General features: G+C 38.3%; 1 protein-coding gene across 4 annotated transcripts in view; it reads right to left on the bottom strand.

Annotated features, from left to right (window-relative positions):
• Nucleotides 1-13,491, bottom strand: part of HIPK1 (homeodomain interacting protein kinase 1) — a 58,480-nt gene that overhangs the window by 42,582 nt on the left and 2,407 nt on the right. For 3 of the 4 annotated variants that reach the window (XM_044238955.1, XM_044238954.1, XM_044238957.1), the window contains one exon: nucleotides 4,359-5,436. In XM_044238955.1, coding sequence (XP_044094890.1) covers nucleotides 4,359-5,434 — 1,076 coding nt within the window. In that variant the 5' untranslated portion in view covers nucleotides 5,435-5,436. Of the gene's footprint in view, nucleotides 1-4,358; nucleotides 5,437-5,745; nucleotides 5,763-13,491 lie in introns of those variants that run through there. The other variant, XM_044238956.1, reaches the window with a different exon arrangement.

Here is a 13,491-nt window from a genome sequence, read left to right as displayed (position 1 = left end):
AAATGGAAAAAAAAACCTAAATGCAGTTAAACCCTGGACACTGAACTTCAGAATGCGCAGTAATTACTCAGTAATATGCAGAAAGAACTCCTGTTTTTAAGGGGTAAACTGAGCTCCAGTCACAATTACTCCTCTAGTTGAGAACTAAATGCAATGGATCGCCAGGATGACTTGTTGAAGAGTAATTTCCAGTGGACTCAAAAATCTGAAAATCGTATTTCTTATAAAAACAAAACATAATCGGGCGCCTGGATGGCTCAGTGGGTTAAGCCACTGCCTTCGGCTCAGGTCATGATCTCAGGGTCCTGGGATCGAGTCCCACATTGGGCTCTCTGCTCAGCAGGGAGCCTGCTTCCTCCTCTCTCTCTCTGCCTACTTGTGATCTCTCTCTCTCTGTCGAATAAATAAATAAAATCTTTAAAAAAAAAACAATCGAATTACTCAAATGACAGCTGAAATTAAATCAAAAGGATAGGGTGCTTGGGCGGCTCAGTCAGTTAAGCATCTGCCTTTGGCTTATGTCATGATCTCAGTGTCCTAGGTCAAGCCCCATAAGCCCCATGAGCCCCATGTTGGGCTCTCTGCTTGGCAGGGAGTCTGCTTCTCCTTTTCACTCTTCCCATGTGTTCTCCCCCTCTCTCAAATAAATAAAATCTTTTAAAAAAATTAATCAAGGGCACCTGGGTGACTCAGTCAGTTAAGCATTTGCCTTCATCCTGGGATCCAGCCCCACATCTAGCTTCCTGCCTAGCAGGGAGTCTGCTTCTCTCTCCCTCTCCCTGCAGCTCACACTCTCTCTCTCTCAAATAAAATTTAAAAAAAAAAACAACTTAAAAAAAAAAAAAAGGACATCAAAAGGTTAGGAAAAGGGGCAAAGACCAGCAACCTAACACTGAAAATTATTCAAATAAGTTAGTTATTAGAGAAAGCTAAGCAGCCAGAACTATTTACCCTTCAAATCTCCTTTACCCTTTAAGAGAAAATTCCATTAAAATTATTTCACAAAATAATTCTTACTTCTAATTGCTTTTCAATCTTAACATTGGCTTCCGTTACCACAGATAAGGCTACGAGTTAAAGAACACCTGCAGGCACTGACTGGAGAAGAGATCGAGAAGCAAGAGCTGATCAACCTCCACACCCTTCAGCAGTGCCCTTCCTCCTACCTCCCCAGTGCTCCAAAGGAGATGCAGAACTGAGCTCTTAAGCGCACCTGTAGAGTGTTTCTGTATATATACCTGAGTGGGTGGTGGTGGGATTGCTCAAAGGAGAATACTAAAAGAAAAAGTAATCAGAACCTAAATCTTCTAAGTCGTGAATAACTAACTAAATGGAGGTGAGAGTTGCAAAAATAGCCAAACTGCCTAGAGCATAATGAAATGAGAAACCAAGGCCGTAGGAATCTCTTTACTCCATCTCACTCAAGAAATAATCAGAGTTTTACAAAACTATAAAAGGAAAAGATAAAAATAGAGAAGAATGGATTGGAAGACATAATGCTGTGAAGATGTCATTACTACCCAAAGTGATTTACAGATTCAGTGCAATCCCTTCAAAAACAAATAATGTTTTTTGCAGAAATAGAAGAATCCATCCTAAAATGGAGTTCAAGAGACTCCAAATAGCCAAAACTTGATTTTAAATTTTTAAAACTTACTACCAAGCTACTGGTAATGAAGACAGTGTGGTACTGGCATAAAGACAGACATACAGACCAATAGAAGAGAGGAGAGAGCCAAGAAATAAACCCCTGTATTTGTGGTCAATGAATTATGACAAATATCAAGACCTTTCAATAGAGAAAAGATAGTCTTTTAAGCAAATGGTGCTAGAAAAACTGAATATTCACAGACAAAAGAATGAAACCGAATCCCTAACTTACACCATATACAAAAATTAACCTAAAAATAGACCAAAGACCCAACTATAAGAGCTATCTATGTCTGGTCTGTATTCTTACATTCTTTTCAATAAGAGCTAAAAACTATAGAACTCTTACAGGAAAACAAATGGGAAAAAGTTTCATGACACCAGTTTGACAATGATTTATTAGAAAGAATACCAAAAGTATAAGCAACAAAAAACACCAACTGAACTTCAATAAAATTTAAAACTTCTGTGCAAATACCACTGACAAAGTAAATAGGCAACACAATGGAATAAGAGAATACATTTGCAAATCAACTATCTGCAGAGGGATTAATACTTAGAATATATAAAGAACTCTTAAAACTCAACCACAAAAAAAAATCTAATTCAAAAATGGACAAAGGACTTGAACAGACATTTCCCCGAAGATACACAGATGTGCAAGAAATGAAAAGATGGTCGGGGCACCTGGGTGGCTCAGTCATTAAGCGTCTGCCTTCAGCTCAGGTCGTGATCCCAGGGTCCTGGGATCAAGCCCTGCATCAGGCTCCCAGCAACACAGGAAGCCTGCTTCTCCCTCTCCCACTCCCCCTACTTATGTTCCCATTCTCTCTGTCAAATAAATAAATAAAACCTTAAAAAAATTAAATTAAAAAATAAGTGAAAAGATTCTCAGCATCATTACTCATTACGGAAATGTAAATCAAAACCACATGAATACCATTTCATACACATAAGAATGGCTATTATCCCCCTGACTTCAAAAAAGAAAAAAAGGGGAAAAAAGCTGTTGATGAGGAGGTGGAGAAACTGGAATCTTTATTCATTACTAGTAGTTTGGTGGTTCCTCAAAAAGTTAAACATAGAATTATCATATGATCCAGCAATTCTACTTTTGGCTATATACCCACCAAAAGAATGGAAAACAGGGACTTAAACTCTTGAATGCTAATGTTCTTTGTAGCATTATTCATAATAGCCAAAAATCTGGAAACCCAAGAGAATGGGTAAACAAAATCTAATACATACATGCACCAGAATATTATTTAGTCATGAAAAGGAATGAAATTCTGAAATATTTGATAGTATGGCTTAACCTTGGAAACATTATGCTAATGAAATAAACCAGACACAAAGGGACAAATATCAAATATTGCATAATTCCACTTACATGCAGTATCTAGATAGGCAAATGCATAGAGACACAAAGTCAAATAGAGGATACCGAGGGTAGGAGAAAGGTGGGAGTTAATACTCAATGGTCACAGAGCTTCTGTTTTGGGTGATAAAAAAAATTTAGTAGTGGTGATGGTTACAGAACACGGTGAATGTCCTTTATGACACTGAATGGTTCATTTAAAAATCGTTAAAATGGTAAACTTCATGTTAGGCAGATTTTACACAATTAGATGTGTAAAGAGATGTAAAGAGATGTGTAAAGAGATGGCATCTCTTCTGAGCCTTGTACAGATTAAAATATCCTATTATTTTCACACTATATAAAATTCTAAGTTCAGACTTTCTATTTACTCAAAAGTTAATATAGGCATTTTACAGATTATCTCTTGATATATCTCCTGATAAACACATTTGGATTGCCTATTTTTTTTTGTTTATTGTTTCACTTCTTGATTGGGTGAGTGGGCAATTGTATTTAATGATCATTAAAATTAAGTATCAAATTCCTTAAAATTTGTAACTAGACAAACAGATAAATAAATGAGGTACTGAAGAAACAAAAGCTCATTTAAGAAGACTTCCCCCTTTTCTTTCAGTAAATCTTCTTGGTTATAGCACAGACAACATTGTATATACCGACATCTAAGAGCTGTCCTAATAATCATTATATACTAAAAAGGCAGCTTTGTTAGACATACCAATCTGGAAATAAAAATCACTAAAGTACAAGGCACTTGGGTCAAGGACATTCTAGGATAACCAAATAAGGTCATAACCGAATAAGTTCGAACTATTATGGAGATGTTAAAACAGGAAGTGCCCTTAGCAATCATCAGATCCAATTCTATTACAAAAGAAAGAACATGTCAAAGAATGAAATGTTGCTAGAGTTAAACCTGGAATTATTCCCAAAGCATCTTACCTGCCAAGAAAGGAACTTGAAAAAAGTAGCAGCATATGCCCAAATTCATTACAAGTAAGTAAACATCTTTATATTTTTAAAGGCTCTTTAAAATGGGAAAACTAGGTATAATGATACTAAAGAAGGAACCAGATGCTAGTATAATTCAACAAGGAACAACCTTCAAAATTGGACTGAATTAGATTTTCTAGTGTTAAATAATAATTTCAGAAATAAGACAATATTACATATAGGAATGCCAGACAAGGAATGAAGTAAAACATATTATCCTATTCTACTTTGGAATCTGTAAATAAACTGTTTGTTATATGTAACTTTATGTAATATATGTTAAATACAGAGACAGATCTCTAGTCTAAGATATGCTTTTTTAGCATTTGCCACTTGCCTGTAGTAACGTGACTGTAAGTAGGTTGAGCACACAGCTTTGGAAACGTGACTAGCAGAACCAAAGTCAATGACCTTCACTCGGTAGGGTTGGCGCACTGGATCAACCAGCATTATGTTTTCAGGCTTAAGGTCAGCGTGAATCAGACCAAGGCTCTTGAGCTTCATCAGGGCTGTGGCCACCTGCTGCAAGATTGGTCTGATGTACTTGAGTGGCAGTGGGCTAAACTTGTTCTGCTTTAGAAAATCATACAAGTTCTGCTCCAGCATCTCAAACACAAGGCAGGTGTGATTCTTATGCTGAAAGCACTCATAAGAACGAACAAAATTATACTCATCAGCATTTTCACTGCTTAGGCGAGAAAGGATGCTCACTTCAATCTGTCCTTGTCTGGCATAGGAGGGGTGGTTCTTCAAGATTTTAATAGCCACAATTTCCTTCGTGCTCCGCTTCCAGCACTTAGCCACCTGTCCAAATGTTCCCCGGCCTAGGAACTCCAACACTTCATAGCTATTGGTCATAGAGCAAAGGATCTCATGCTGGACCAGCTGGTAGTCCCCTTCTCCACTGGAACTGCTACTCTTTGTGGTCACAGTGGTGGTCGTGGCAGCAGCACCCACCACAGTCCTGTTTTGCAGCATGAGAGGGGGATGTTCTTCTATGATTTGCACGCTACCGTTGCTGTCAACTTCCTCACTTTTTCTTTTCAATCCACATTTTTGATATGGCTCAAGCAAAGAAACGTTGTTTCTGTGAGTCAGGGTCTGGCTGCTTTGGAAGGTTGATGGAGCAGCACTGGCCGAGCTATCAGCAGCTGTTACAACAATATGCTCCACTGCAGGAGCTGGAAGGAGGAGGCCCTGGTCGTAGGCAGGGATGTTGAAATTTGCTACCTGGTGAGAGGAGTTGGCTTGCCCTTGTGTGGCTGGGAGGGTTTTGCTGTGGGTATAATATTTGTCGTTGCTGCTCTGTCCAGAAACATCCCAGCCAGAGGGCTCTATTTTCAGTTTCTTCGCACTGCAGAAGGCACTCGACGACACTGATGGGGGGGAAAACACCTGCAGCTGTGATGCCATACCTACGTTGAGAGAGAGGAAGAATTAGACTCTCAATTTTACACAACCCCTCAATTAACAGAGCAGAAGACTTTTAGTTTAGAAAAACCACAAGTAAAGTATAACTACCTGCCTGGGGTTTTATTTTATACATTTTCCAAAACACATTTCCTATTACAGAAGGATCAATTTTTTGGTCAATCTCACACTCTTAAACATTCTTCAAGACTCAGCAACAGTTAGTCATATTGCTAAAAGAGCATGAACATCTATAACGGTTTATAAAATAATAACCATAATAATAATAATGGCTTAGAACACTGATCACTTACTATGTGTCAAGTAGTCGTCTAAGCACTTCACATACATTACTCTTTTAATTGTCACCACAGCTCTTTGGAAGAGATACTATTATTTACACTTTACAGATGAGGAAACTAAGATACAGAGTAGATAAAGTAATTTGCCCAAAACAGTACAGCTACTAAGTAGCAGCACCAAGCTCTTTGGCCTGAGAGCTCATTCCATAGGTCTGTGTTCACTCCTGCCCTGATGAGCTTTTTGATCAACTATTTAAATTGAGACATAGAAGGCACACTTACAAAATTTAGACAGGAATCAAATTCGGGCAGATACTCAGTATTTGCTAAGTATCAGATTCAAAAAGACCACAATAGGGTAGAAACTACAAGACAAAAATAGCAGATGAAATTTAACATGAATAGAGAATCCTACATAGTCCAAAATATGACTAGCACAAAGCAGAAGGATAAGAAATACAAGGTTTAGTGGGAGCACATGTATATGAAAGACACTTTGAGTTGGTAAGAGAAACATATAATAATGTTCCCCCCCACACACACACCCCAAAAGCTAATTCAATCTTAAACTACATTCATAGAAATAGTGTCCAGAATGTACTGGACAAAGTGGATGCTATCTACTCTGTTCAGTTAACTATTTTAATAGTGTCTAGCTCTGTCCACTACCAATTAAGGAGACCACAGATAAAATGATCACAAAACAAGATGGTGTGAAGCCTATCGAGAGGATCTTCTGAAGACCCACAGGAAGTTCTTCTTAGAAAAACATGGAGAAAGGGAGTAAAACAGCCAAATTTTCTGTCCTGAACTATCCCATAAACACCTCAAACTCAATAAACCCCAAGACTTCCAAAGCTAATACTTTCAAAAAAAAGTTGAAACAACTGACAGAGCATAACAAGCCATTTCCTACTTATCTTCCCTTTCTCAATCATATAACCCTCAGATGCTGTGGGGCTCTATATTAATTCTTCTCTTGTCCATACTTTCCCTCTTCCCAATAACTACTTCCCAGGATTAGTCATCTACAAAAGAGTCTCAAATCTTTATTTCTAACCGAGACTTCTCTCTCCTCAACTCCAAATTCTTATTTCCAAATAGCATTCCACACTGCAATTTGGGTATCCTGCAGACATCCCAAATTTAACAAGTCCAAAATTAATCTTATGAGCCCCCACCCAACCCCTAGTCTTCTAACTCAATTATGATACTATATCTTAAGCCAAAAATCAGAGAAGCAATGAGTCTCAGTTTCCTCATCTATAAATTGGTGATAATACTTAACTCATGGGATTATTCTGAAAATTAAATTGTTTAATACATGTACAGTCTCAGTGCCTGGAATTCATTTAGTATTATTATCCTGAATGCTCCTCCTCCCTTATTACTCCACCTCTAATCTATAACCAAATCTTACCAATTCTACCTCCTAAGTATATTTCAAAATCAGCCATTTTTTTCCTACCCCTTTTGGGACCATTCTAGTTCAAACAGCCAATAGCCTCCAAACTAATCCTGAATGCACTCTGGGGATCTTTGTTTTTAAACTGTGCAAATCAGATGACTGCTCTTTCTTTCTTAACAACCTTCCTCCCCCTGCCTTCAGGGTTTTCCACTGCTTTGTGGATAAAGTCCAAAATCCTCAACCTGCCTTAAAACACTCTCCAAAAATCTGGTTGTTGTCTTCCAGAACCTCCTCACCTTGATTCCTCCATGCCAGCCATCCTGCCCATACTGCCCTTTTCAGTTCTTGGAAGGCCCTCTAATATGGTGAAGATTTTCTTCTGAGAAAACCATTCATTCACACACACACACACACACACACACACACCCCACTCACACACATACACCCCACAACTACCACCTCCCCACCCACCATGCTCTCCCATAGCATCCTGTTCCTCCCTTACAACTCAAAATTATTTACTCAATGTTACTCCCATCTCCAGCTACAGTGTTAATTCCATGATAGGTGCCATACAGGTCTTGTTCTTTGCTTATAGCATCAGAAACTACCGCAGAGACCCTGGCAATATTCAGACGTGCAGTATTTAGATTTCGACCCCTGCCTACCAACCTCTTATCTACTCCCTACCACTCATATTAAACTTCAGGATTTTCAAATGCTTGGTTTTATTTTTCAAATATCCCTCCCTTTTCTGTGTGCATCTTTGAGATATAGAGGGAGTCTCCACTCCACTACACATAGTTTAATTTTACTAGTCATAAGAAAATAAACACACACAAGAAAGGAAGGAAGCATGACAAAGGATGTTACAGAACATAAAAAAGCAATGTGTACATTTCTTTGTGCCTGAATGCAACTAAAAACCATCTGCACTGGACTAGACAGCTGGAACGAAGAACAAATCCTCAGCCTTCGATTTCTAAAATGTGGCCTGGATTTACTTTAAACGAGAGTTTTCACAATTTATATGAATTCTGAAGAGAAAAAAAGTGTAAATTAAAAGCTAAAGCCAGTGCAATTTAATTCCAAGGCTACGAATTTGCAAGTCCTTTTGTTCTGCCTATTATCACTGACATAATACCAAATTAAAATAAAAGAAAGGGGAGCCTGGGTGGCTCAGGTCATGATGCCGGGCTCCTGGTTCGGAGTCCTGGGATCCAGCTCGCATGGAGCTCCCTGCTCCGTGGGAAGGCTGTTTTCCCTCTCCCACTCCCCCTGCTTGTGTTACCTCTCTTGCTGTGTCTCTCTCTATCAATAAATAAATAAATCAATAAAATCTTTTTTAAAAAAGAAATGAAAAAAAAAAATCTGAAACCAAGTAGTACCTTTACAAAATTTACCTATTAAAATATATGCAAAAATACTTCTCACCTATTATAAAACTGAGCCAATTTTTAAACAATGAAAGGAAGCAAATTTTTGAAATTTGTTTTCCATTGCATATCTGTTGAACTACTAATTTTAACAACCTATCAAGAAACAGGAGCACAACCTTTATGTGCCTAAAAGTATTTGATAAAAGAATTGAATACAAAATTTGCAGTTTGTAGCTATATCAAGGAATATGAAAGCTTAAAAAGTTAATAAATCTAAAAAGAATTCATGAAGTATAATACCAAATTTTTAAGAATATGTTCATAACTAGACACTTTAAAATACTGCCTTTACCAGAGTAATGTTATGGACAACTTTTCACCCAATAAATAAAATAACAGATACAGATGGTTTCAAGTCCTCAATGAGCCCTGCAAGATGCACAAGTTCTAGGAATTTTTCTAAAAGCTTAAGGATATAAATGGACGTGATTCTTATTCAGTATGACTAACTTTTAAGTCTATCCATAGGGAAAGAACAACCCAGAATTTGACTGGCTTTCCCCACAGTAAGGGTGTGTGGTACTTAAGTCAGTACTATGCCAGTGTGGCTGAGACTCATCCTGACCTCAACAAGCACAAGGTGAGAAGAAAATACAAAATCAAACCTGCCTGGAAAAATCAACACTCTTGGGAGACCTGGGTGGCTCACTTGGTTAAGGATCTGCCTCCAGGTCATGATCTCAGGGTCCTGGGATTGAGTTCCATGTCAGGATCCCTACTCAGTGGGCAGTTGGCTTTTCCCTCTCCTTTTGCCCCTCCCCGCTACTCATGTTCTCTCTCTCTCTAATAATAAATAAAATCCTTAAAAAAAGAAAAAGAAAAATCAACACTCTTATCTATATAACATCCTGAAATTCAGCTAAAAGCAGCCATTCTTAGACATAAGATAAAGATACTATGTTCCAGAAAACCGCCTCTGCAAAATGCGGAAGAAATTTTCTTCCTAGGGTAAGGCCTTCCCAACAAAAATATGGAACAGAATTAACATCTGCAGAAAACTTACTATGTATCAGACTCTATTAAGTTACGAATATTACCAATCCGCAGGAGAGCAGTGCCCAATAAATTACTTGGGACTTCCTAAAAATGTTGCACCTCTTGACTCTACTAATAAACGTCTTTTCATTTCAAATCTGATTTCCAAGGATTTAACTATCCAAGTATATTGACAAATTTGGCCACAGTATTCATGGGGAACTAGAACTAACAGGCAAAGGGTTACTAGCATTTGTACTTATTGCTAAAGAGAACTGAGTCTTGCTAGAACATACAGCTTTCAAAAACAGATTAAAGGCTTCCCTACTCCCTGCCGTGGTCACATCTACTGAACATTTACAGGGTGCCCCACATTATGGGTACTACAGGTAGCTAATATTACTACAAAGGATTCAAATATTATAACTATGAAAGGAGAAATGAGTTATGACAACCAAGGTAATCATTTGTCAGTGTTCTGCCCTTCCTTTCCAGGTAACTTACATCTTCCAGTAGGAATAATTTATTATTCCAGTAGGAATAATAAATTCCTACTGCTTTTGCTTAGCATCATCTTTGCCTCTTTGATACAATTTAACAATTGGTGACCTAAATAACCTAAAATCAGTACTGTAAATTGATTGCTTCCTCTGGCACTTGTCCTCAGCTGACATGTACACAGATATAAATCTTCCCCAGCATGATGATATATAAAGAATATTCAGGGGCACCTGGGTGGCTAAGTGGGTTGAGCCTCTGCCTTCGGCTCAGGTCATGATCCCAGGGTCCTGGGATCGATGGAGCCCCATATCGGGCTCTCTGCTCAGCAGGGAGCCTTCTTCCCTTCCTCTTTCTCTGCCTGCCTCTTGGCCTACCTGTGGTCTCTGTCTGTCAAATAAATAAATAAAATCTTTAAAAGAAAAAAAAAAGAATATTCATATCATTAAGGTAGGTAAATAAGAAAACACATTCTGTAAAAATAAAGCAAGGAGTAGTGTTGGGAAGAAAACTCCTTCACCGTAACACCATCTATCTCTCCACTCCACTCATTTTTCTTCACCCCTGCTGAAAATCCTGGGCTATTTCAACAGCCTAACTTGCTTTCCCCAAATGGGACTCTCAAGCCCCCTTTTAAAACTCCCTTCTCCCAACTCATTCTTCACCTTACAAATGAAACTTTAAAAAAATGCTTATCTATCTCCTGCTTAAAACCTTGGGATAAAGTACAAAATGTCCAAATTTCCAGTAGCACTAAATTTATGAGTTCCTAGAGCAGACCTGATTTCTCCCATTCTAGTTCCTTTACACATAATATTTCCTCTCTGAACTTCATTGTCCCCTCCTAGTCTTCTCTTTTTCTACTTATCCTGTTAGTCTCCATTTTTTCAGTGTGGTTATATAGGCTGTTGGTTTGGATCAAAATCTACTCTCTCCTTCAACCCAGGCTCATGGCTATGTTCACCAGCCCCTCTCACAAACAGACAGTAATGTACAGCTTTTTGTGTTCCTTTCCATTTCTACCAGCAAAAACCCATGGAGACCCAGCTTCTACCATGAAACAATGCTCAAGAATGACAGAGCAATAAGATGGAAAGAACTGTTTCTGAATGATCCTGTAAGAGCAGAACCACCTGCCCACCAAGAATGCTCACTTGAACCTGGAACATTTACTTCAGGACGTCACATGAAAGAAAAACTATGTTCCTAGATTATGTATGTGTTAGTAAGCCTTATGCTGACAAATACACCCAGGTCACGTCATACTAGCTTAGGTTTCCTGGTAAAGGCTCCCACAGCATCCTCTACCACTTCTCAGTAGTTATGACACCTGTACTTATTTATGTCATTTACTCATTTAACAAACATATACTGAGTACCTAGTCTGTCTGCCTGGCACTGTTCTAGAAACTAGGGATAACAGTGGTGTTCCAGATGGACAAGATCCCTTGTCTCCTGGAATTTACTTTCTTCTGGGAAGACAACAACACACACATATCCCCCAAGAAAACAGAAGCTAGAGATAATGCTATGGATGAAAACAAAACACAATGATATGACAGAGATGGTGGGAGGGGCAGAGATACTCTAGATTTGGTGGTCAAGGAAAGCCTTGTAAGGTGGTGGCACTTAAGCTAAGATCTAACTGACAAGAAGAAGCCATTCCAGTGGAAGAGAACAGTGACAAGGCACATTCTTGGCTTATTTGAAGAAGAGAGCAGTGTAGATGGAACAGAATAAGGAAGGAAATAATAGAAGCAGGCAGACAAGAGCCAGATCATGTATTAACTCATGAGGCCACCCTAAATGTTATTCTAAGTATGACTATTTAAAAGCTGACTTCTTGGGATGCCTGGGTGGCTCAGTTGGTCAAGCTTCTGACTCTTGATTTTGGCCCAGGTTGTGATCTCAGGGTTGTGAGACTGAGTCCTGGAACGGGCTCCACGCCGGGTGTGAAGCCTGCCCAAGATGCTCTCTCTCTCTTTCTGCCCCTCCCCCTCCTCCCTCCCTCCCTCAAAAAGAAAAGTTGACTTCTCTTCTAAACTGCAAATTCTGTAAGGGTAATTCTAAATACCAGAGTAGGTGTCTTTGGGGGGTGGGTATCACCAGCATCTATCACATATGGTATGTGTCAAATGTTTGTTAGAATGAATGACTAGAAAGAGATCTTTCTTCTCCATATATAAACAAAAGAGGATCTCAGGTGTCATACTGACTGAATTAGAGAAATAATCAACTGAAATAGAAATTATAGTCTCTTGCCTACAAGAGAATACCTAAAATAGTTTTCTAAGTGTAGTGATACAGAAGGAAAAAATAGGCGTGAAACCCTAAGGACACTATTTGAATGAAAGTCCACCACCCCTTTCCTGTAACACTTTCCTTCATAAGGAACCAGCAAGCCAATTACCCAACTAGTATGCAAAGAGAGGGTGTGGAATAAGTGGTGTTAGCTGATGAAAGAGTAATTCTATAATTCTATGTAACTCACAGCCATATAATCAATATTTTGTAATATTTTGTAAACTATCCTTCTAGGCAGGATATCTTTTCCTAAATTTCAAGCTCTTCATTATTTGGAATGATGAATCTATAGCAATAGAACAAAAAAAAAGTATGTATTTTTTGTGTTTGGTAAAAAGGTATGATCTTGGTATATGCACCCAACAGTTTACAAGGCCTACAAAATTTAGAATGAAGAAAGCTATACCTCAAGGAGTTTCAAGCATAAGGAAAATGTCAAATTAACAAAGCAAACATCAACATGAAACATGAATCTTGAGATGACCCTGTTTAGATCAGTCAGCAAAGACCTAAGGAAAAGAGAACTTAAATAAGGTAACAATACTTTGGCGGATAGAAGGTGGAATAACTTCTTTCAGATTAATGAGATAACTTTTGCCAGTATGCTAGGGAATGTGGAAAAATGAAAAACTGTTTCAAGTAAGGAGATGTACTCAACTGAAGCAAAAAACACTGGCAAAAAAGTACAGGGATTCTTACAGCTAAAATGGACTTGATGAGACTTTCCAAAACCCCCTAATTCCAAGGTGAGAAAAAGGAGACCCAAGAAAGGCAAACAAGTTTTACATAGAGCTAATGAGTTGTAATGCTGGCAAAGAATTCAGGTCTTCTGATTCTTTTTCATTAAGCACTCTGGGAAAGCACCGTACCAGGTGCCCTTAAAGAATCCAAAAGAAATATACATAAAAAATATAATCTTCTAGGAGTTTAGAATGTTGCTTAGGTGATGTAACACACACACACACACACACACACACACGAAAAAGAAAGAAAGAGAAAAATATAAAAACAGGATATAAAAGGTTTTTTTAGAGCCAATTTATGCTCTACAAAAATACATAAGTCATTTAGGGAGCTGTGAAGTTAGGAACAAAAAAGGAACCGAAAAGCAAATCACTGATTGTTGAAGTGGTA

The sequence above is a fragment of the Neovison vison genome, chromosome 2 (assembly GCF_020171115.1).
Source record: "Neovison vison isolate M4711 chromosome 2, ASM_NN_V1, whole genome shotgun sequence".
NCBI lineage: Eukaryota > Metazoa > Chordata > Mammalia > Carnivora > Mustelidae > Neogale > Neogale vison.
This window is presented reverse-complemented; position numbering and strand designations above follow the sequence as displayed.